This window comes from Lycium ferocissimum, chromosome 4 (assembly GCF_029784015.1).
Source record: "Lycium ferocissimum isolate CSIRO_LF1 chromosome 4, AGI_CSIRO_Lferr_CH_V1, whole genome shotgun sequence".
Lineage (NCBI taxonomy): Eukaryota > Viridiplantae > Streptophyta > Magnoliopsida > Solanales > Solanaceae > Lycium > Lycium ferocissimum.
In genome coordinates this window covers 47,893,327-47,916,214 of record NC_081345.1, presented here as the reverse complement: position 1 = coordinate 47,916,214, position 22,888 = coordinate 47,893,327, and the positions used below count along the sequence as shown (strand labels likewise).

The 22,888-nt window shown below is 37.1% G+C and overlaps 1 protein-coding gene and 1 pseudogene across 2 annotated transcripts; one reads left to right on the top strand and one right to left on the bottom strand.

Moving 5' to 3' along the window:
* The first annotated feature begins 10,466 nt into the window (after positions 1-10,466).
* LOC132053388 (putative pentatricopeptide repeat-containing protein At1g10330) lies at positions 10,467-13,970 on the top strand. 2 transcript variants are annotated; one of them, XM_059445394.1, is made up of 2 exons: positions 10,467-10,633; positions 13,037-13,970. In XM_059445394.1, exon 2 carries the CDS (start codon positions 13,205-13,207, stop codon positions 13,877-13,879), a length of 675 nt encoding a protein of 224 aa, XP_059301377.1. In that variant the 5' UTR covers positions 10,467-10,633; positions 13,037-13,204; the 3' UTR covers positions 13,880-13,970. The 2 variants fall into 2 exon arrangements, with proteins under 2 accessions (XP_059301377.1, XP_059301376.1); XM_059445393.1 differs by having other exon boundaries at positions 12,842-13,970.
* Positions 13,971-18,603: 4,633 nt separating this feature from the next.
* On the bottom strand, positions 18,604-21,331 carry LOC132054803 (receptor-like protein Cf-9; annotated as a pseudogene).
* Between the last annotated feature and the right edge of the window lie 1,557 nt (positions 21,332-22,888).

Sequence of the window (22,888 nt, the reverse complement as noted above, 5' to 3'; positions counted from 1 at the left end):
TTGTATTTTTTAGAAATGTCTTCTAGTTGTGTATTAACTTTGTTATGAATTATGATTTGCTCATTTGATAGTTTTCAGAACTTGTAGGGTTTTCATGTTTATGAGAAAAAATACAACTTAAGAAATCTAAATTATATGTCCAAACAAAATTTCAACTTCAAATCAACCTGATTTCAAATCATTATTTTAAACGGGGCCTAATCCTTTTTGTTACTCTTTTTGAAATAAAACTACATTTTAAAGCAACTATACAAGAGTTGCTATAAATTGCAATTTACTGTTATATATAATTACTAGTGCGGGAATGAATGTGCTAAGCCCGTGCCCAATGCCTTTATAGTGTTGGTCAGTTAAAACAATTGTGAAAGTGCAAGAGGGGGGGTGAATTGTAAATTTTTTTTCGGTAAGTCGACGACAAGGTTATACCGCAGTCGACCGTTGCTCGTAAAACACAAAGCGTAAAGTGCGAAGGTAAATGACACAGAAGTTTTATACCGGTTCGCATTCAACGTGAATCCTAGTCCGGCCCTCAAGGTTGCAAGGGTGATCTCTGCCTCTTAGTTAAAGGTTTGGTACAATCGAGGTTTGAATGAAGCTCCTACGTCTACACTCAATCGCTCTTAATTTTTTGATACAAAGCCTCACAAACTATATTATAACTCTCCTTTTTTTTTTTCTTACACTATAAATCACTCGACATACAATGTTTATGAAAAGCAAAGTAGAGTACTAGGAGAATGAGAGACTAAGCATGGAATATAGGTTTGTGAGGTAGCTCCTCTTATAGCCGTTTGCAGAGAGATTAACCCAAGGGTTTTGATCCTTGGAAACGTAAAAGTGTCGATTCTATTTCCAAGAATAAAATTTGAGCCGTGGTTTTTCTTTCCTCGTGTTGAGGCAAAGATTGTCAATCCCGCATTGTTACACTTCACGAGATCCGCCTTTAATGTTGGAGATGCCCTTTCCTTCGTTGGAACACTTGTGTACCGCTGGAGAATAATGCTGATGGTGTTGTTTCCTTTCTTGAAAGATTTGGTACAGCTGGTTGTGAGCCGTTGTTCTATTAGGGTTAGGAAGGCTCCACTTGAGTGAGCCCAGCTCGTTGGAGCTGTTTGGTGGGCTTTCATCTTGCTGGGGCTGATTTGTGGGCTTGTACCTACACAAGTAAAATTGTCATCATAAAAACTTGACACTAACAATCTCCCCCTTTTTGAGGATGACAATTTTTAAGTAATACGTAGTCAACTTCCCGTAGCGGATGCTCCCCCGAATAGGTGAAAGCCCCCGACTAGTCAACTAGTCTTTCGTAGGCCCCCCCCGAATAGATCGCATAATTCTCCCCTTTGGCATCACTCAAAAAAATAAAAGCAAGGAAACAGCAAGCACATGTAGAAAGTATGGATAGAATGCAAAACTAAACAGCACCAAAAAAAACATAGCATCCAAACAAAAGTCCCAAAACATAAGGCCCAAAAAAAACATTGTTTAAACAGACCAAATAAGCACATGTATAAAACTATTCTTGGCGGCGGAAGACTGGACGACGAAGGAAATAGGCTAATGTGTTGACAATAGCATCCTTCATTTCGGTCAACGGAGCAGTAAGACGCTCAGGCATGGCGCTAACACTGGCTTGAAGCTTGGCGGACGGTTTGACCGCTTCCTTGACAATAACATCCAGCTTGACCCGTAGCTTAGAGACACGCACTCGATCTTTTTGTCGTATCACGAATCTTCTCGATTTGAAACAAGGTGGATGCCATTAAGTCTTTGATGGACTCAATTTTGTCATCCATGGAGGAAAGTTTGGCGAGAAGTTCTAAGATAAGATTCTAAGAGATAGCGAAGGGTCTCGATTTTTTCACCTTGGTGGAAGGGCAGCCGAGATGCCTCATAGACGTCTTTAAGCACCCAAGAATCATTGCTCAAAACATACCCCATGCTACCAAACGCCCCAGAGTTGTAACATTTGTCTCACCGCAGTAATGGGATAGTCGACTAAGTCAATTTTGTGGACTTCAAGTATGCGAGAGATGAGCATACCATAAGGGAGGCTAGAGGGATTTGAAGCACACTCAATCATGTAATTGATAATGACAGAGGACAAATTTATCTTCTTTTTGGAGAGAAGACAAAAGGCAAAGATAGCATCACGTTGAGAAATAGTGGAGTAGGACCCAGCGCGAGGTACAACAGTAGTAGCAACCATATGGGCCAGCACACGAGCTTCAAAAGAGATGTTGGATGGACCAATTTGAGCAGGAACCGAGGTGGAATTGGAAAGGGATTTCTTGACATCATCGAAGGACACCTCAAGAGATTCAGGCCAGGAATTTTTGGGTAGTTCGGAAAAACCAGAACAGGTGCAACCAAGAATAGAGTCAAGGACAGAGCAATTTAGCACAATGTGGGTGCCAAGGACCATGGTTTCGAGTTCATTGACTTTAGAGGACCGAAGATTAGCATAAAACATACGAACAGGGGTGTCATACACATGGGGGGGGGGGGGGGAGGGGTTTTGAAAAAAATTTCCCAACCTTGATAGACAACTAACGATTTTACCTTACAACATATAGAAAGCATATGGTCAAGATCAACAATCCTACCAGAGACGATGGTTTTGTCTTCAAGAGACGAGAAGATTTCTTGATGGTGGTCATCCCAAAATTTTTTGCGAAGATCGAGGGGCTTATCAGTAACGGGTTTGGGTTTCTTGGAGGAGGTGGAGCACGTAGCTTCAGCAAAGGCACGCTTCCCAAGATTACAAATGGGAATGGAGTCGGAGGCGTCAGAGGAGGAGGAGTCATCGGAGGTTATGGAGTCATGAGGGGCAGGAGAAAGACTCTTACCGACGTCCTTGAGTCGAGAGCTTTGGCGTGTGGAGAGAAGAGGGATTTTCGCAGTTTTAGCCATAGAAGAGACGAGAGTAGAGAAAAGGATGGAAAAGAAGATGAACAGGAGAAAGAAGATGAAAAAGGGTTTTGTGGGAAGACGGTGAAAAGGGGTTTTATGGGGAAGGTAAAAAGGAAAGGTAATTATGGGAAAATGGGACGGTTATGGGAAGATGGGACGGCGAGAAATGGGATGGACATGCAATTTATGGCAAAGAATTTATTAGCCGAAAATTATGGCAAAAAAATTAGAGTTGATTTATCAATAATCCCCAAGGATCTTCTTAGCGTGCGTAAACGTTCTTCGTTGTAGAGGCTTAGTAAAAATATCAAGAAGTTTTCGATTTTCGGTGCACAAAAGTGATTTCAAAATCTCCCGAGCAACATGATTTCGGATAAAATGATGCTTAATATCTATATGCTTGGCCCTAGAATGATGCACAGGAGATTTTGGACGGACAAGATAGCACTCGAGTTATCACGTAAAATTTTGATAGGTTTAAAAAACAAGTCATAATCACTTAGTTGATAAGACATCCAAATTAACTCGTGTGCAAAGATTGACCAACAAGAATATATTCAAACCTCGTGGCAGAGAGAGAGACGGATCCTCGTTTTTTGCTATTCCAGGAAATAAGAGATTTTCCTAGAAGCTAGCAAGTACCACTGGTACTTTTTCTATCATCTTTATCACCTGCAAAGTCAGCATCCAAAAAACCTTCAAGTGTAAAATCATGTGTGTTAGGATACCATAAACCATAATTAGTTGTGCCAGCGAAGGTATCTAATGATACGTTTGAAGAAATGAGAGATGAGATTCCTTTGGAGCAAACTTTGAAATCTAGCGCACCCGCACACACTAAACATAATATCTCGGTCAACTTGCGCTAGGTAAAGCAACGAGCCAATTATACCGCGATACTTAGTTTCATCGAGTGTTTTCCCCGCTCATCCTTATCAAGAGTACAAGTAGGACTCATTGGAGTACCCATAGCTTTTGAGTCCGACATTCCAAATTTTTGAACGAGTTCCTTAGCATACTTTGCTTGCGTATAAATATTCCTTTGTCCCAGTTTGATGAATTTGTAGGCCCAAAAAGAATTTTAATTCTCCCATCATACTCATTTCGAACTCGCTTTGCATAAGATCGCAGAATTCTTTGCACAGAGGGGTTAGAGCTTCCAAAAATAATATCATCAACATAAATTTGTATAATAAGATTGCCTAAAGAAGATCTTTTAATAAAAAGTGGTTGTATCGATCTTTCCTCCGATAAAACCGTGACTTACCGAATGAGCTCAAGCGATCATACCATGCCCGTGGAGCTTGTTTAAGGCCATATAAAGCTTTAGTTAATTTAAAAACATGATAGGGAAATTTTGGATTTTCAAAACCTGGTGGTTGTTTGACATATACTTCTTCTTCAATGAACCCATTTAGAAAAGCACTTTTGACATCCATTTGAAAGAGTTTGAATTTCTTAAAAGAGGCATACGCAAGCAAAATTCTAATGGATTCTAACCTGGCAACAGGAGCAAATGTTTCATTATAGTCAACTCCCTCCCCGTTGTGAGTATCCTTGAGCAACGAGTCGGGCTTTGTTTCGAACTACTTGCCCGCCTCATTTAACTTGTTCCCGTATACCCACTTTGTGCCCACGATTGACGCATCCGTTGGTTTGGGAACTAGACTCCATACCTTGTTCTTTTCAAACTCGTTCAAGTTCCTCTTTCATAGCTTTTACCCAATATTCATCTTTTAAGGCGTCACCAATTTTCTTTGGTTCATATTGAGAGATAAGAGCCAGATTTACATTATTCTTACTTGATGCTCTAGTTTTCATCCCTTCACTGATGTCTCCAATAACAAATTTCTTTGGATAGTCAGGTTCGCTTCTCCATTCATTTGGGATTGCTCCAATAGTAACATCAATCGACTGAGGTGTTTCAGAAGTCGACTTATAGGATGCCTGTTCTTCAGTGGGTCCTGTATCCACTGCAGTGGATATTTGACCGTCTTCTTCATCTGCAATTTTTCTTGTCTCGGCCATGTGATTAGTATCATCAAATACGACATGAATAGACTCTTCAATAGATAAAGTACGTTTATTATAAATTCTATAGGATCTACTAGTGGGTGAATAGCCAAGAAATATATCTTCATCACTGCGAGGATCAAATTTACCAAGGTTTTCCTTTCCATTATTGTGAACAAAACACTTACATCCAAAAGGATGAAAGTAACTAACATTCAGTTTCTTACCAGTCCAGAGCTCATATGGAGTTTTCTTGAGAATTGGTCTAATTAGACATCGGTTTAGAATATGACACGCTGTACTTACTGCTTCAGCCCAAAAGTGATGTGGTAAGTTTGTTTCTACGATCATTGTTCTTGCCATATCCTGAAGGGTTCTGTTCTTCCGTTCAACCACACCATTTTGTTGCGGAGATCGAGGTGAGGAGAAATGTGTGTGTATCCTTGGTCATTGCGGGGAATTCTTCAAAGCTTTATTTTCAAATTCTCCTCCATGATCACTTCGAATGGAGGTGATGTAATATCCTTTCTCACGCTCGAACTTTCTCACAAAAGAACTTAAAATTCTTTAGAGTATCATCTTTATGAGCAAGAAATATTACCTGTAAAGCGAGAAAAGTCATCTATTATAACAAATGCATACCTTTTTCCTCCAATGCTAGCAGTTCTAGTAGGACCAACAAGATCCATATGAAGCAGCTGCAAAGGTTTAGATGTGGACACAATATCTTTAGAGTTGAAGGAGTTTCTAGTTTGTTTACCTTTTTGACACGAATCGCATATATGATCTTTGGTGTAATTGAGCTTTGGCAATCCTATTACAAGATCAAGTCTTGCCAGTTTCTCAATTAGGCGCATACTCGCATGACCAAGCTTCTTGTGCCACATCCACGGATCTTCACCCATTGAGGCCAGACATATATGACCCGCAGGATTTTTGACAGAGTCCAGAGTATACACATTTTTGTTTCTGCTTCCAGGAAGAATTTTTATTCCAGAGGAGTCCTCTATGACACAGCCTGTTTTACTAAACCTTACCTCAAGATCAGAATCACATAGCTGACTTACACTTAAGAGATTGTATTTAAGCCCCTTTACCAACCAAACATTAGAAATATCGCAAGAGTTATCAAAAGTGATAGTACCGATACCAATTACGGTTCCAGTTGAGTTGTCTCCAAAGGTCACTAATCCTCCATTAAAGTCAGCGACTGATTTGAATAGACTTTTGTCGCCTGTCATATGTCTTGAACACGCACTATCTAGATACCATTTCCCTTTCTTTTTCTTGTGGTGTTCCTGCAAGACAGAATTTTTACTCTTGTTTAGGTACCCAAGGGTTCTTGGGTCCTTGATGGTTAGTTTCCACGCAATTAGTTTTCTTGGGTTTCCATACCCATCCAGGTTCATTTGAAAAACGAAATCTACAGTTATGATAATTATGACCAAGTTTTCCACAATAAAAGCATGTTTGAAATGATTTTCCTTCCTTTTTACACGGACTGATTGACCGATGTACTCCAGGCCTTTTTTCAGTCGACTTAGAGGTTCTAGTTGACTTATCAGTTTTTAAAACAGCAGTTGTTTTTCTTATATGATTTTCAGTCATTGGCAAGACCCTTTTCCCAGTAGACTTATTTTTATCAGTTGACTCTTTTGACTTGGGATAAATGTAACTGGAAGAATTCAGCAAAGTATCTAGTTTGGATTGTAAATTGTAAACTTCATTTTGAAAAGAATTTTTTTCTTTTTCGCAGTATTTCTAATTTTGACTCACTCCCTTCTCTCTCTCTTCAATTTCCTATATTCATCAAAGACATTATTTAGGTCTACAAGAGTTTGATCTAACAATTCTTGAGTTTCTTCACATTTTGAGCAAAAGGATGAGAACTTACCTTACCGCTTCTCCGAGAGCCATGAAACACACATTTTCAACTTCTTCTGATTCTTCATCTGAAATTTCGTCTTCACTCCAACTACTGAAGGCTCTTTGTTTTTGATAACCTCTAGTTGGCTTCTTTCTTGTTTCAGGACATTCAGAAGCTATATGACCATATTTTCCACACTCATAACACTTCCCATCATTCTTTGACTGCCCAGTGGAGGCCTTTCCTTTTCTAAAGTTTAGACTTCCTTTTCTATTATTTCTTGATCGTCTCATGGCTTCTATCACATGTCTGGAGATCATGGCAACTTCTTCTTCTTTAAAGTCATCATCAGATTCTTCAACTTGAGCCTTGAAAGCAATCACTTTCTTCTTTTCATCTTTTTGATATCTTTGAATGTGATTTTTTTCAAATGCTATCAGATTTCCTCTTAACTCATCATAAGTGAAATTATCCAGATTTCCATCTTCCAAGACAATTGCTTTGGTTTCCCAAGTTTTTGGTAGACTTTAACAAGCTTTCTTACTTGTTGAGAGTTGGTGTAAGTTACCCCAAGGGATTTTAGTTCTCCAATGATCTTCTTGAATCTTGTGAACATTGATTCAATGTTTTCATCGTCCTTCATCATGAAGGCTTCATAATCGTGTCTTAGAGCATCAATTTTTGTTTCTCTTACCTTTGACGTTCCTTCATAGGTGACTTCAAGCTTATCCCACATTTCTTTGGCGGTATCACAATTTGAAATTTTTGCATACTCCTCTCCACTTACTACACAGTAGAGCAAGGCTATTGCCCTGGCGTTTATTTGCAGTGTCTCTTGTTGTTCTTTAGTAATGTCATGTGATTCCAGATCTATTGTTGAAGTATCCGTATCTTCCTTGTTTTCGATCGGTGTTTGGAATGGGTTTGGGCCCTTTCTTAATCACAATCCGTGCTTGATAATCTGTTGATTGCACAAATATTCTGAACCTCTCTTTCCAATGACAGTAGTGTTCACCATTGAAGTATGGTGGTCTTGTTGTGGAGTGCCCATCTTGCAGTATTGCTCCAGGAATTTGATATCCAGCCATTTGATCTTTTCTCACGTGCGGTTAAGCAACTGAAAGTGAGAACTTGCTCTGATACCAATTGAAAGTGCAAGAGGGGGGGGGGGGGGGGTGAATTGTAAATTTTTCGTTCTGGTAGTCGACTAGGTTATACCGATGATCGGTCGATCCTTGCTCGTAAAACACAAAGCGTAAAGTGCGAGAAGGTAAATGACACGTGTTTTATAATCGGTTCGATTCAATGTGAATCCTAGTCCGATCCCTTGGGTTGCAAGGGTGATCTCTGCAGCTCTTAGTTAAAGGTTTGGTACAATCGAGGTTTGAATGAAGCTCCTACGTCTACACTCAATCGCTCTTAATCTTTTTGATACAAAGCCTCACAAACTATATTATAACTCTCCTTTTTTTTTTTTTCTTACACTATAAATCACTCAGACATACAATGTTTATGAAAAGCAAAGTAGAGTACTAGGAGAATGAGACTAAGCATGGAATATAGGTTTGTGAGGTAGCTCCTCTTATAGCTGTTTGCAGAGAGATTAACCCAAGGGTTTTGATCCTTGGAAACAGAAAGTGTCGATTCTATTTCCAAGAATAAGGCTGGAGCTGTTGCTGCTTTCCTTGTGTGTTGAGGCAGCATTGTCAATCCCCAGATTGTTACACTTCACGAGATCTGCCTTTTAATGTTAGAGATGCCCTTTCCTTCGTTGGAACACTTGTGTACCGCTGGAGAATAATGCTGATGGTGTTGTTTCCTTTCTTGAAAGATTTGGTACAGCTGGTTGTGAGCCGTTGTTCTATTAGGGTTAGGAAGGCTCCATTTGAGTGAGCCCAGCTCGTTGGAGCTGTTTGGTGGGCTTTCATCTTGCTGGGGCTGATTTGTGGGCTTGTACCTACACAAGTAAAATTGTCATCATAAAAACTTGACACTAACAAATTGATGATGTGATTATACTATCGTAAGCCTCAGGTGGTTGCTTAGTATAATAAGAAAATGAGCATTAGATAAACCTCGTTTTTGAAACTCGACAATGTACATAAAAATTTGAACTCTTCCCAAGATACTTTGCTTTAATGTATCTATCTCAATTCTCTGAATTTGGCCTTAAATAATTCACTAATCAAATCAGGTTTATTTTGTGCTTCATCAGTCGATGCAAGATGTTTTTTTATTTTCCGGCCAACACGGATTTTTTCCTTCTTCTATTAAATCACTTATACATTAAATAATCTTAACTTCATATATTTTTCTTTTTGTGTGTATGTGTATATATATATATATATATATATATATATATATATATATATATAGTCCGGTTGAAATCATGAAGCATTTCCTAGATGCTCCATTCTCGAATTACAGCATCAACATTATAAGTCCTTATGCAAAGCAGCAATGTCTTCACATCATTTTGGTACGTGATAGGAAAGAAGAACCAAGTTATGACGATCATTCCACGCATTCTTGATTGAGGCAGAAACTCCTCAACTGAAAATTGGTAAGAGACCAAAACCATAAATATCATCAGGACTATACACTTGAGGTTCCCTTTTTCGCGGTATTTGAAAGAACAATTAGAGGAGCATAATTAAGTTAATTATAAATTGTAAGAGCTTGAACTTCTAAAGTATAAGAAAATTAATGGAACAAGCACTAATTATGCATACACAGTTTATGAGAGAAAAATCACGACGTGTAAATAGAAGGCATTGATAGGTTACAAAAAATAAAGAACCCACCTATGAGGAAATATTTGTGCAAGACATTACCTGCTGCCACAACATCAAGTACAAAAAACGAACTTGAGTTGACCTGAGTAAACTTTTTTGTCAGCTGATATATCATTGGTAAAAATAAAAGTAGTGCGATATATAGGAGATTACCTTTATCTAGAATCTAAGTCTAGAAATAAAAGTACAGCAGCATGAAGGAGATTAGCTTGATCCATCTGATTCAAGTACAAAAATAACCTGATGGACCTATTCTAACTATACAACAAAGTGATAAATGAATTAAATCTAAAAGTTTAATATGTTATTCAGAATGTACAAAAGGCAGCATGAGGTAAAAATATTAAATGTCGCGAATACCCTGAAACAGTTGGTTAAGCCTAGTTTTTTTTGACAATCAAAGAAAAAGTGCAACGTCAAAAGCAGAGATGTACAAGCGATGCAATGCAAATAGCAAAGAAAATTCCTAAAGCACCCCTAACCCAAGGTGAGCAAAGAGCTCAACTCTCCATTCTATATAGATAGTAATAGTACTCCCTTCGTCCCAATTTAAGTATTTTAGTGTGACTTGGCACAAAATTTGAGAAATAAAAGAGATTTTTGAATTTTGTGGTCCTAAATTAAAGATGTGTGTGATGAACTAAAATATCTTTTAAATCTTCAACTTACTAAATATAGAAAGAGACACTTTTTTTGAGATAAACAAAAAAGAAAAGTAAGGCACTCAAATTGGGACGAATGGAGTATAATAGTAATAAAGTAAAGTAGTACTGGTAATAGTAATAATATATACGCTTTTAAAAGTTACTTCTAGACATTAAGGAGGACAAACTTTACATAAAGAAAAGATTGGGGACCAATGCAGCATTTAAAATTACATCATAAACAGGATTACCCATAACCCAAGAAAATGGTGGAGTCCTAATTGAACCAATTCATCAGTGAAATCAATGGAGCAAAAAAGGGATTTTTGATTTTTTTTTAGTTTCAAATGCATTGTAGAGAAACCCCATTTGGTTAAAATTCAACAATTTACAGCTTAAAGGTAGCTTTTTTTTCTTTGTTGCTTCATTCTTTACTTACAAAATGAGCCAATTGTATGTCTTCTTTGATAGTTCAATTAGATGCTTTTGAATTATTTAAGTTAGAAAGTGAAAAGGTTGAATCTTTTGCAAATTTATGTGGCCAAAAGTTTCAAAGTTTGGAACTTTTTGCTTTTTGCTCAAGTTTCTGCTTTGACCCTTTTGCATTTGATGAAAATATACTCCCTCCGATTTGCTGCTTTTTTGTTTTACGTTTCAATTTTAAGAAATATTAATTAAGAGGGACATTTGTGTAACTTTACACTTATTTTGTGTCTAAGTTATAATCTCTCTCCTCCATTAAATGTTTACTTTATTTATGTGTCATCTTCGTTAATGACAAAATTCTACTAAGGTAAAATGGGGAAAAAAATATTAATTGTGCCTTGAACTCCTAAAATGATGAATAATTTGAGACAACTATTTTTAGTAACCACGACAGATAATTTGAGACGGAGGGAGTATGGTTTAGGAGTGATTTTGGAATAAGACCCTGCAGATGATTTTTGCTCTAAATCAATCCAAGATTATGTTTTGGACTTGAATTCCTCAACTTGGCCAATGAAATTAATTGTTTTTCCTTGAGTCTAAATATCGAGGATCTATCTGAAACAATGTCTCTACCCCACAAAGGTACCATGAACCAGAATAGAAGAGCTTGCGCCACCCGTGAGTGAATATTTCATAGTAGCCTCATTAGGCCGTACATCTTTCTTGGTATATCCAGATAATAGCTAAAGATCCACCATGTCTTCCATGTGGGGTTTCTAAAGACATACACCAGTTAGTATTATTATGAACTCAAATGAAAGGACAAAAAAGTTGGATCTAGAGATCCGGAATAGGGAACTCGCTAGCTTCAGAATCCGTTTCAGAATGTCTAAAAAAATTCATCTTTTTTTTTTTTTTTCAATTTTGAGTTCGTTGCCTTATTGTGCGGCCACAGAGAAGGCTCCCGTTCGTACATCCTACCCTCCCCAGACCCCACTTGTGAGACTACATTGGGTATGTTGTTGTTGTTTGTCCTTGAGCCTAAATAATTTAGTGACCGGAGGGAGGATATCCAGGATGGTATTGTCCAATTGTAGTCCACTAACATTGGAAGTAATTGGACCAGCTAGGAAATTGAATGAAATGTTTAGGGATTCAAGTTATGTAAAGGTTCTGTTTATCAGTCGAATAGGCGTAGGAGATAGTCGCTTGGTTCATATATTACTGTAAAATTTACACCAGAGAGATATAAATGCATACAATAACAACATACCCAGTGTAATCCCACAGGTGGGGTCGGGGGATGTACGCAGACCTTACCCCCGCCTTTGTGGGGTGGAGAGACTGTTTCCTATAAGAGATATATTACTGTTCCCGTTTGGTCATTGGAAACCTAGCTGTGAGTTGATAATTTTAAGATGAAGCAAGGAGTTTCAAGTTTGAAATGTGAAAAAACTCTTTCAGATAATATAACTGTGTGTTTACATTGTTATGTAAAAAGAGAAATTTGGAGGAATCGTTGAAGAAACGCTCACAGAGTGAAGCTCAAGCTCTTGTAATTGACTTCTAAACTGTTGGTCAGTGATCTAGCATTTCAAAGATAGTCTTAACAGGTAAACGTTTAGCTTGCCTTTGAAATTTAGAAAAAAGATAAGAAATTTATTAGCTGAATTTTGCAGTCTAATTCAGACGTACATATACTTTATAGAAAACAATCATATAAGTTGAGATCATGAACTCAACTAATAATCTCTACTTAACAAACTAGGGCTAATAACACTTTTGGTCTCTCAGTTATTGATATATTCTTATTTTAGTCCCTATGATATCTGACTAAGCACATGAAACCTTCAATTAATTGAATTGTGCACTTTTGATCCCTTTGCTTGTGAATATTCATGAATTTACCATAATTATTACCCGTTCAACTACTTACTTTCTCATGTGATAATGTTAAATTTGTAGTTTTACTTCGTATTTGACGGTAACATAGTTCTATAATTAGTCAAATATAACATATTTTCTACATGAAGGGACCAAAAACACACATTTTAATTAATTGAAGGTTAAATATGCTAAGCCATTCATCACTCTGTGCTTTTGCATTCTCGTAATTACTCTGTGTTCCAGGTTGAATACCTGGTCAAACCATGATTAAGTGCTAAAATTTTTATGTACAGACAAATTTCATGCATCTATTGGCTTGGTATAATCATCGGATACGGATAAGCTTTTCGGTTTTCTTTTTGTTTTTGATGAAAAATGTCTTTTGACTGCTTATTAATTACTTCTCGATAATCTTAGGTGCTGACAATGTTTAATCTTTTGGAATGCCAAAGCTGAAAAAACCTGAACATATGCTTCAACTTTTGCAGCATTTCATCAAACACTCGAACCAAATCAAACAAATACATTCCCTTCTTACAACCAGTGGCCCTCTCCTCCTTACCTCTCAATGGATCAACACGCTCCTTTACAACACTCTCATTAGAGCTTACCTCAACATTTCTCAGCCTCAAACAGCACTTAACCTTTTCACTCACATGCTCTTTCATCGAGCTCAACCCAATAGCCATACTTTCCCTTCCCTTAGTAAAGCAGCCGTGTATTTCCCGCCCTGTTTGGCTTCATATATAGGCAAGAACCTTCATTCTCAAGTCTTGAGAAGAGGGGTCTTGGGTGACCCGTATGTGTGTACTTCTTTTATCGGGTTGTACTCGCATGCCGGTGAACTTGGGTGTGCACGTAAGGTGTTCGATGAAATTCCTGAACCGTGTGTTGTCTCGTATAATGCGATGCTTGATGCTTGTGGGAAAAATGGGGATATGGGTTTGGGGTTCTTGATGTTTTCTCACATGACTTATAGAGATGTTTATTCGTGGACTAGTATGATTCATGGGTACATGAAGAACGGGTGCTCTGAGGTTGCTGCTAAGTTTTTCGAGAAAATGATGGTACACGAGGATGTGAAGCGCGGTTTATTGAAGCCAAATGAGGCTACTTTTGTTAGTATTCTTTCTTCTTTCACGTTTCTCGATGTTGATGTGGCGTTATATCTAGGAAAGCAAGTACATGCTTACATGGTAAAGAATGAGGAGTTAAGTGTCTTCATGACGACCGCATTGATCGCGTTTTACGGGAAGATGGGTTGTTTGGTATATGCTTCGAAGGTATTTGATGCAATGGTTAGAAGAAGGTTTGCGCTTGGAATGCTATGATTTCTTCCCTAGCTTTGAATGGTAGAGAGAAGCAGGTATTAACGATGTACGAGAAGATGAGAGCAAAGGGGGTGCAACCAAATGAGATTACCTTTGTTAGTATTCTTGTCTTCTTTCACGTTTGTCGATTTGGGTTTTAATTTATTTGAAACAATGTCACATGAATTTGGACTTGTACCTAAGATGGAACATTATGGTTGTGTGGTTGATCTCGTAGGGACCTTTTGTGCTATTGATTGCATACGACTTTAAAGAAGATGCCTTTTGTATGATGCTTAGAAGGTGTTGGGTGCTTTGATGGGTGCTTGTAGACTTCATGGAGCCATTGAGTTGGGAAATGAAGTGGCACAACTATTGTTTAAGTCGCAACCGAATCATTCAGGGCGATATGTGCAACTTTCAAGCATTTATGCTGAGGTAGAGAGGTGGGACCACGGTTGTGTGGTTGGTTTGAAACAATGTCATATGAATACACAAGGTTCCAGCCTACAGTTTTATTTAGTAGAGCTGATAACTGCAGCAGCTTTTATTTGCAAAATTGTCAATGAGCCTGCTTGGTGATAAAATCTAGCTCGAATCAGCTAAAAGAATACCGCATATGGATTTTTGCACGGAGATTGAAGCACTGCATAAAGAAAGCTGAAGTCACAGCAGATAAAAATTAAGGAGATGATACATTTTTGTGAAAATGCACGGCAAACCTGGTTCCCAAGTCTGTTTGACGAGGTATTTCTTTTTGTTTTCTACTTTCGTTTTTCTGAATCCTTTTCTTTGCCCCAAAAGTTTGAAGTTATGGTGTGGTTTGCTAATTAATTAATCTGAACAACTGTTGATCACGATAAACATCACTTAAAGGCAAGCGGGTTCTGCTTGATTTCTTCCTAAATAAATTGTCAAATGTATATGGATTTCGATCACTAGCAGTTCTACCACTCAATTGCGTGTTTATGTCTTTCTTATTTTGGGCTTTGAATGGTAGCAACCCCCGATTTTGCATGTATCATTATGCAAGTTATTGTTTGGTACTGAGGTTTAGTTGTTGTATCCGAGGTTGTTTCTCCAACTTTTCAACTGCTACGCCACCTCCATAGTGCGCATTGCTATTCAAGCTAATGTATGTTGACCAATATCGATGAATATCTTTTTCATTTTGATGTACACGAAACATTGGAACTCTTTTAGGAACTTCAGTGTGCTCTCTTCTGTGATTCCAATTTCCTAACAGATTATCACATGTTTTACTATGATCTTGTCCTTGCGTGTTTTACATGATCTCTAAACATTTTATTATCAACCTGTAGAACTTTACCAATTCATCTTATTTACACTTAAATTCTTCTTTAGGTACTTAAATGACACAAAGCGCTATGAGCAACCCATAAATTAAGCATACGAATTTCGCTAATATACCTCACTATTAACATTGTTGGATTATGAAATTCTACAAATGTTTTAGATAAAATGTCAGCCTTAGTGCTGTATGAACTTTTCACTGTGTTGTGTATCTCTGTTGCTCTTTTTCTTTCATGTGATAAAGTAATATAGCATGAAATTGTATCTTATAGCATGCACAAGATTTCCAGGACACAAGGAACAAAAATGAGGAAAATGAGGTGGCAGAACATGACGATAAATCTGTCTTCAGAATTATCAATGCCTTGATTCTGATAGTAATTTTCTTAATAACCGAGAAATTCTAGAGAGCTAGCCAACCCAAGTTTCAACCTCTTTACCCTTCTCCACTTAAATACCATGATAGTCTTTTGATGAAAGACCATCATGAGTCTGCATAAAATTATTTTCGAACTCTGTAACTACAGATTTTTTATTTTTCTGAACTTAAAGTCAGGTGTTCATATCGTCCTCAGCTTGGCCAATGAATAATCTAGTGATGGCACATATCGTCCGATTGAATGATCTAAAGATTCAAGTTGTGTCCAATTTCTGTTTATCAGTCGAATAGGCCATAGGAGATAGTTGACTAAGGAGGAGTAATTCGGATGAATTTATTCTACATACCATGGACAAATGAAAACAAAATCTAGTTGAGTCTCAAAGGAAGAAAGTCACGTCTTTATTCATAGGGCAACAAGTAATTCATGAACAATGAAAGTAAAAGCTTGTATTTGAATTCCATCAACTAACTAGGCCTGAAACCTGTAATTTCCAGAAAATGAAGAATTAGATAAGAGCCCTTTACTTTTCTTTTCACTTAGTTTTCTCTTTACACATGATCATTTCGCTTTTCAACTTATATTACGTCTGTTGATCGCTTTTCCAACAATAATTTTCCCTTTATTTTCCTCTCCGCATCTTATCTCCTCGTATATTTTCACATTTGAAATAATTGACAGATCTAGAATACGAAGTTTATAGGTTCCAACACGACCTCAAGTTACTAATATACAATAATAATTAGGTCAGCAATTAAATATTTATTGATCTTCAGTAAATTTCTTAATATATACAGAGTTTTGCAAAAGTTACAGAGTTCACGTAAATCCTTAATGAAAGCTATAAATCTGCCCCGAGTATCGATTAATCGTATAAATAATATAAATTAATCCCGCTTGATGTAAACCTGAACTCAAGTGCACTGAACTAGCAGAAATATTCAAAAAGTAGGACATTGAACAAAAGGTGAAATTGTCAAATGGAGTTATTAGTTTTGAATTTGTTTCGTGATTAGGACCAGAAAAAAAAAAAAAGAACACAAAGAGCATAGGGACTAGACCAATACCTCTACAGATCAATGTTGAGAAAAGATAACATGTTTCTTATGTTGCTCGGACTCTTCAAAAATGTCAATGGGTGTGTGTTGGATTCTCCAAAAGTAATGTATTTTTGGAGAATCCGACACGGGTGCGGCATTGAAAGTGAAGAGTCCACGCAACTTAGCATGTTTTAATTCTTTTATATATATATATATATATATTTTTTTTTTTTTTTGATCAAGTAAAAGTATTTTCGTTAATAAATATTGCCACAACGCCATATACAAAGAATATACCAAAAGATCAAGAATCTACAAAATATGATTCTCTACAAACTCCATCCAAAAGAAAATAAGAGAGCGGAGGCTACTCCTCAACTGAGAGAAACTCGACTCTACTCCTTCAAAAGCTCTCCTATTTCTCTCTTTCCACACTACCCACGTTAACGCAATTGGTATCACGTCCAAGCCCGTCGTCTCCTCCTCCTCCCGCTCTTCCAACTGAACATCAAATCTTTCACAGTTCTTGGCATTACCCAATGCGTGTGAAACCACCTAAACATATCCCACCATAATCTCATGGTAAGCCCGTAATGTAGAGGAAGGTGATCCACGTCCTCAACTGACGCAGACAACCTTCCGCCTTCTAAGCTTTTCTGCTGTCAAAAACCCCTCTAGAGGCTAGCCAAGTGAAAAAACACACTTTTCTCGGCACACTTGGAACCCATATTGCATTACATGGGAAATCAACCTCCTCCCTAACCAAAAGCTTCTCATAAAAAAACTTCATAGAGAACACTCCACTATCTCCCAGGCCCTACCACCACCCAACGGGATTAACCACCGGATTGACTTGCCTATGAAGTAAGTCTATCAATCTTTGCAACTCATTCACTTCCCGATCTTGAAAACCCTTCTAAATCTCAAATCCCAAAAGTTCCTCCACCTTGTGTCCCACTAATTTGTTTTATTGTCAAGTCTCTTTGGCAAGATATTCTATACCAACTCTGGAATTCATCTTCCAAGAAAATATTCCCACAACATGTCCCCAAAAATGCACTCAACTCCTGTCTCCTACCTTGAATGAGATATTTTCCACAAAATAATCCTATCCCTTCATGATATTCCTCCTCAAACCACACCCGAAAGGCAAAACGATATCTTTAGTTTTCCAACCCCCTTCCGTTATCCCATATTTATCGACTATCACCCTCCTCCATAAAGCTTGTACCTCTACCCCCGAACCTCCACATCCATTTCCCCGACAAAGCTTTATTAAAGACTTTTAAATCTTTAACTCCAAGGCCTCCCCAACTTTCCAGTGACCGAAGTTGGAGCAAGAAACAAAGACAATTAGTTCGTGGGAATGCTCAATATAATTAAAAATTCTTAATACAACAAGAACAACGACCCGGTGAAATCCCGCACGACATGCAGGAAGAAGGAGTAGAGTGTACGGACCTTACTCCTACCAAGGTAGGATATTTCGGCTCAATAGTCATTTCTTAATAAGTACAAGAAATTAGCAAAATATGGACAAGCGTGTTTTTCAACTAACAAGGAGTGGCGACTTTTTTGTAATAGAAGTCCTGGACTACTTTCTCGATCGCCTTAAGATTTTGGATTAAATGCTCAAATGTTTTCCCATTTAGAAGTTATATGCTTGAACTTTAGAGCACTCTTTATCGATTGAGTTAACACCATAAAGCATATTTAAGCCAATTAATCATATCATCATGGACAATCTTAATAGGTAAACGTTTAGCTTGCTATCAAAATTACTTGATGTAATTAAGAAAAAGATAAGATAACTTCATAAATTTATTAACTGAAATGTGCAGTTGAATCCAATTAGCTAACTAATAATATAGGCTGAATATGTAACAAACCATTGATAAACGAAAACTCATGTCTTTATTCATAGGGTAACGAACACTTTATGAAACATCACAAACTAGGAAAGTAAAAGCTTTTATTTGCATCCCAGAAACTCAGTAGACTTGAATCCTGCAAAAAGTTAAGAGCTTTAAGGATGAAGGGGGTAGAATATATACATTGATTTAAAAAAAATCTTCTGAAGGATAAAGATCAGGTATTGAGGTTGCACGCTATTTTCTTTTCTTGTGCTTTTGCATTCTCGTGATAATTCTGTGTTCCAATTTTTCAACCATCCTCGAAAACCATGTTGGATATTGAGTAGACAACATTATATATACCATGGACAGTCCAATAATGAGTCCACAACCGTAACCCACGAGAACCGCCTGCCAACTGATCATTGCTGAATCTCCTTCTTCTTCTTGATCTAGCTCAATTGGAGTTGTCGCTTGTGGTACCCCATCATCACCGCCACAATCTTTTGAAAGTGGAAATCCACGTAACCCATCATTCTCTTGGTATGAACTATTCTCAAATGTATCAAATTGTTTTCCTTTAGGGATGCATCCAACAAGATGGTTGTGAGAGAGATTTAAGACTGCAAGAAATGTGAGGGTTGCAAGTTTTTGCGGTATCCTTCCTCCAATTTTGTTAGATGAGAGATCCAACGATTCAATTACAGATAATTGCTGCAGTGATGCCGGTATAACACCTTCCAAGCCATTATGAGATAAGTGCAACGTACGAAGCCCAATGAGATCTCCAATAATACTTGGAATATAACCTTCAAATCTGTTGTTAGAGAGATCAATGACTATATTTGTAGTCAAAACTCGAACAAATACAAGATCCAATCCCTTTGTTGTGATTGTCACAGAATCATATTGACCTCCATTATACCTTGGGGTTGTCATGTTCTCATCAATAGTTTTCATGGCTTGAAAATTCTCAAAAAGACTTGCTGGTAAATTCCCACTAAATCCATTAGATGAGAGATCCATAATTCGGAGTTATGGAAATAAGTTTCTGGTCCTTGAAGCTTTGAAGGGTCCATGCAACTTATTTGATCTCAACTTTAAGATCATCAAATTCGTCAGGGTTCCCAGCCAGATTGGAAATGTGTCATTCAACTGATTGTTACCTAAATCAAGAAGTTCCAAATACTTGCAGTTGGTCAAAGATCGATGGACCTTCCCCTCTAGCTTATTCCCATGCAATTTAATGACACTGAGGTTGGTTTCCAATACTAAAAGTTATACTAATTGTCCCACTGAGACTATTGTTGCTCACATCCAGAACCCGAAGTTCATTCATCTCGCCCAAACATTGTGGGATCGATCCCTCCAATTTTTTACTTCCCAAATCTAGCACTGCCAATGTTTTCAGATTGCAGATGGTTGAAGCAATCTGTCCACTGAAATTATTTTGAGAAAGGAAAAGATAATATAGGTACTGCTGGTCTAGGAGTGACTTTGGAATAGGACCTTGCAGCTGATTTTGTTTTAGAGCAACTTTAAACAATGTTTTGGACTTGAACTCTTGAATTTTGTCACTGAAACTGTTATTGCTCAAGTCTAACCAATCTAGCGATGGGAGGGAGGATATCCAGGAAGTTATAATCCCATTCAAGTGGTTTGATGACAAGTAGAGTGATTGTAGGTTTTGCAGTCCACTTACGTTGGATGGAATTGGACCAGTTAGGGAATTGTAATAAAAATATAAGAACTCAAGTTGCATCCAGTTTCTGCTAAAGGATAAGAACTCAAGTTGGCCATCGAAGTTGTTTTTATCAAGTGATAAACCCCTGAGCTTTCCCCATTTGAAGAACTGAATTGATCCTTCAAGATGATTATTTGAGAGGTACAAATGCTCTATGTGGGTGAGATTCCATAGAGGTCTAGCAATAGGCCCTGAGAGATTACATGAACTCATGTCCAATTCACGTACTGAAGTTAAATAGCTAAATGATTCAGGTACCTTACCAGTAGCATTCACACCAGAGAGATATAAGTACATGAGAGATGTACTGCTATTCCATTTGGTCATTGGAAACTTAACAGCGAGTCGCGGATTGTCTGATAAATGAAGATATTTCAAGTTTGAAAACTCTTTCGGGCAATATCCCATATAACTGTGTGTTTGAAACATCTAGAGTTGTTAAATAAGAAGAGAAATATAGAGGAATGCTCGAAGGGATGTTCACATAGCTAAGGTCGAGCTCTCTTAATTGGGTCAAGTTCTTAAGGAGCAATTCAAAATTGTGAGGTCCGAATATAAGCTGATCATAATTCTTGATACGAAGAACTTATAATTTAGAAAGATGAGAGATTTCAGAAGGGATTAGACCTGAAAAACTTGAACGTGATAGATCGAGATGAGTCAAGCTAGAAAATCCCCCAAATTTGGTTGAAATGTCCGATCCAGAGAAATCATTATCAGACAAATCAAGCAATTTGAGATTGGAGAGTTGAAAGAGGCTACTGTTGTAATGAAACTTGCCTTGAAGTTGGCTGCAACTGAGGTTAAGCTCAATAACTTGTCGTGTCATTTCATCACAATAAACTCCATCCCATGAACAACAATCTGTGCTCTTGTTCCATGAAAGTGTTTTTGGATATGAATTAATCCATTGGCCTAATTTATTGAAAAAAATATCAGAAACATTAGGATTTATTGTAAACATGTGCTTGAACTGCAGAAGAGCTAGAGCTTGATCTTTGGGGCACAAATGAGGTAAGGATGAGGAGAAAGCAAGACATAGAAAGGCGTATAGTGTAAACAATGCAAGTTTTCCAATGCCCATTTCTGCACAGAAAATACCAAACCTGAAGAAGAAATCAAGTTTTTATTTTGCTTGCTCCTCTATTGAATAATATTGAGTTATATATAGCAGAAAGAAAAGAAAATTTACTACTGTGGCTTTGCTGTAATCAATGCTAGGAAGCTCACCTTGTCATTTTCAGTCAAATTTAGTAGGTTCAGTTACATATGCACATTCTCTGGTGATGCTCCAACGAAAAAAATCACCAATATGTGAAGACTATTTAATCTTTAATTCAACAGTAGTCAAGCAAGAAACAGTTTAATTAATTTGAATTCTTAGAGAGAAAAGAAAAGTCTATAAGACATTAGTTGGTGTGTAGACCTTGACAAAAAACTCTCAAGCCTGAAATTCAAGAAGTTAGTGAGAAAAAGAGTATTAATGGCTTTATAGACCTTTTGAAAAAACATTTCAAGTCAAAATTCCAATTTTTTTATTGGTTAGGATAAGAGTGTTGGTTGGTGCATTGACCTTGACTTTGAAGGAAAAAATCCAACTTTTTTTTTCTTCAAGTCCAGGATACAATCATCTAGAATGTGAATGATTGTTGCTAAAATAACTACAATGTATACTTCCTACACTTAGTAAAGCTCCAGTACTCTTATAATAACATTATTTGTTTGATAATGTTCACAAAAGTTCTTTTTCTTTATGTACTTCTATTCTGTTGTGTATTTTATTATCTTAATTTATTCTCTTTTGATCATAGGTTTGTGTGTTTGTAATTTTTAGTTTAGTTAATCATATGTGCAATTCATTAGTTACTCGATTGGCTGATAGCTGCATGTATTATTGCTTTCTGCTGAAATGTTGAGAGTAAAGGATGAAGAGATAAATTATTGGAGAAGGGACTATTTTTCAGTGAAAAGATTTGCTTTAAAGGCCCAAAAAAATGTATACTGGACTTGAAGGTATTAATCAGATGTTGGAAACACTTTGCATATTTGCAGACATGAGCTATATATAAGGAAGCACATTGTAATTGCTATCTTTGGTGTCAGTCCAAAAATTTATGATGATACTAGTACTATAGTAATGAAAAAGAAATCAGTATATGAGAACCACCTATGCAGAATGGTTTTTACAGTTCTGTTATGAGCAGTGCTTCAGAAATACCACTATATATCAACATGATCTAAACTCTGTTATTGAGAATGCTTATTTATTGAGAATTCACAATATTATGCCTTGAACAGGACTGGTACCTCCATGCTCTCTAGCGCGAGATCTTGCATGAACTTTTTAGTATTCCTTGAGCTAATCCCTTAATCGTTTTCGAGCATAAGCTCAAGAATGCATTTATTTCCTAATATGATGGTGTTCCAATCATAGAGTTCTTTATTTTCATCTAACCAAGAATCTTTAACTCTCTTTTTCCAGGTTCTGATAGTATAAATATCATGGAGGAGGTTAAAATCCAACTTGATGGGAATTTTATCAATTAAAAGTAAAAAAGGCTAACTAATCTTCGTCTCGAAAGCAGGACATCCACATCAGCTTCTGGACTGTTTGCTACAGTTGCAAACTATGGTACGAAAATAATATTCTAGATTCCTAATTGTCATGAAACGTTTCTTTGCAGTAGAATCAAGAATGT

What these genes read in the sequence shown, in the direction of transcription:
- LOC132053388 (XM_059445393.1), top strand. Translation starts at nt 12,992, where the DNA reads ATGCCAAAGCTGAAAAAACCTGAACATATGCTTCAACTTTTGCAGCAT.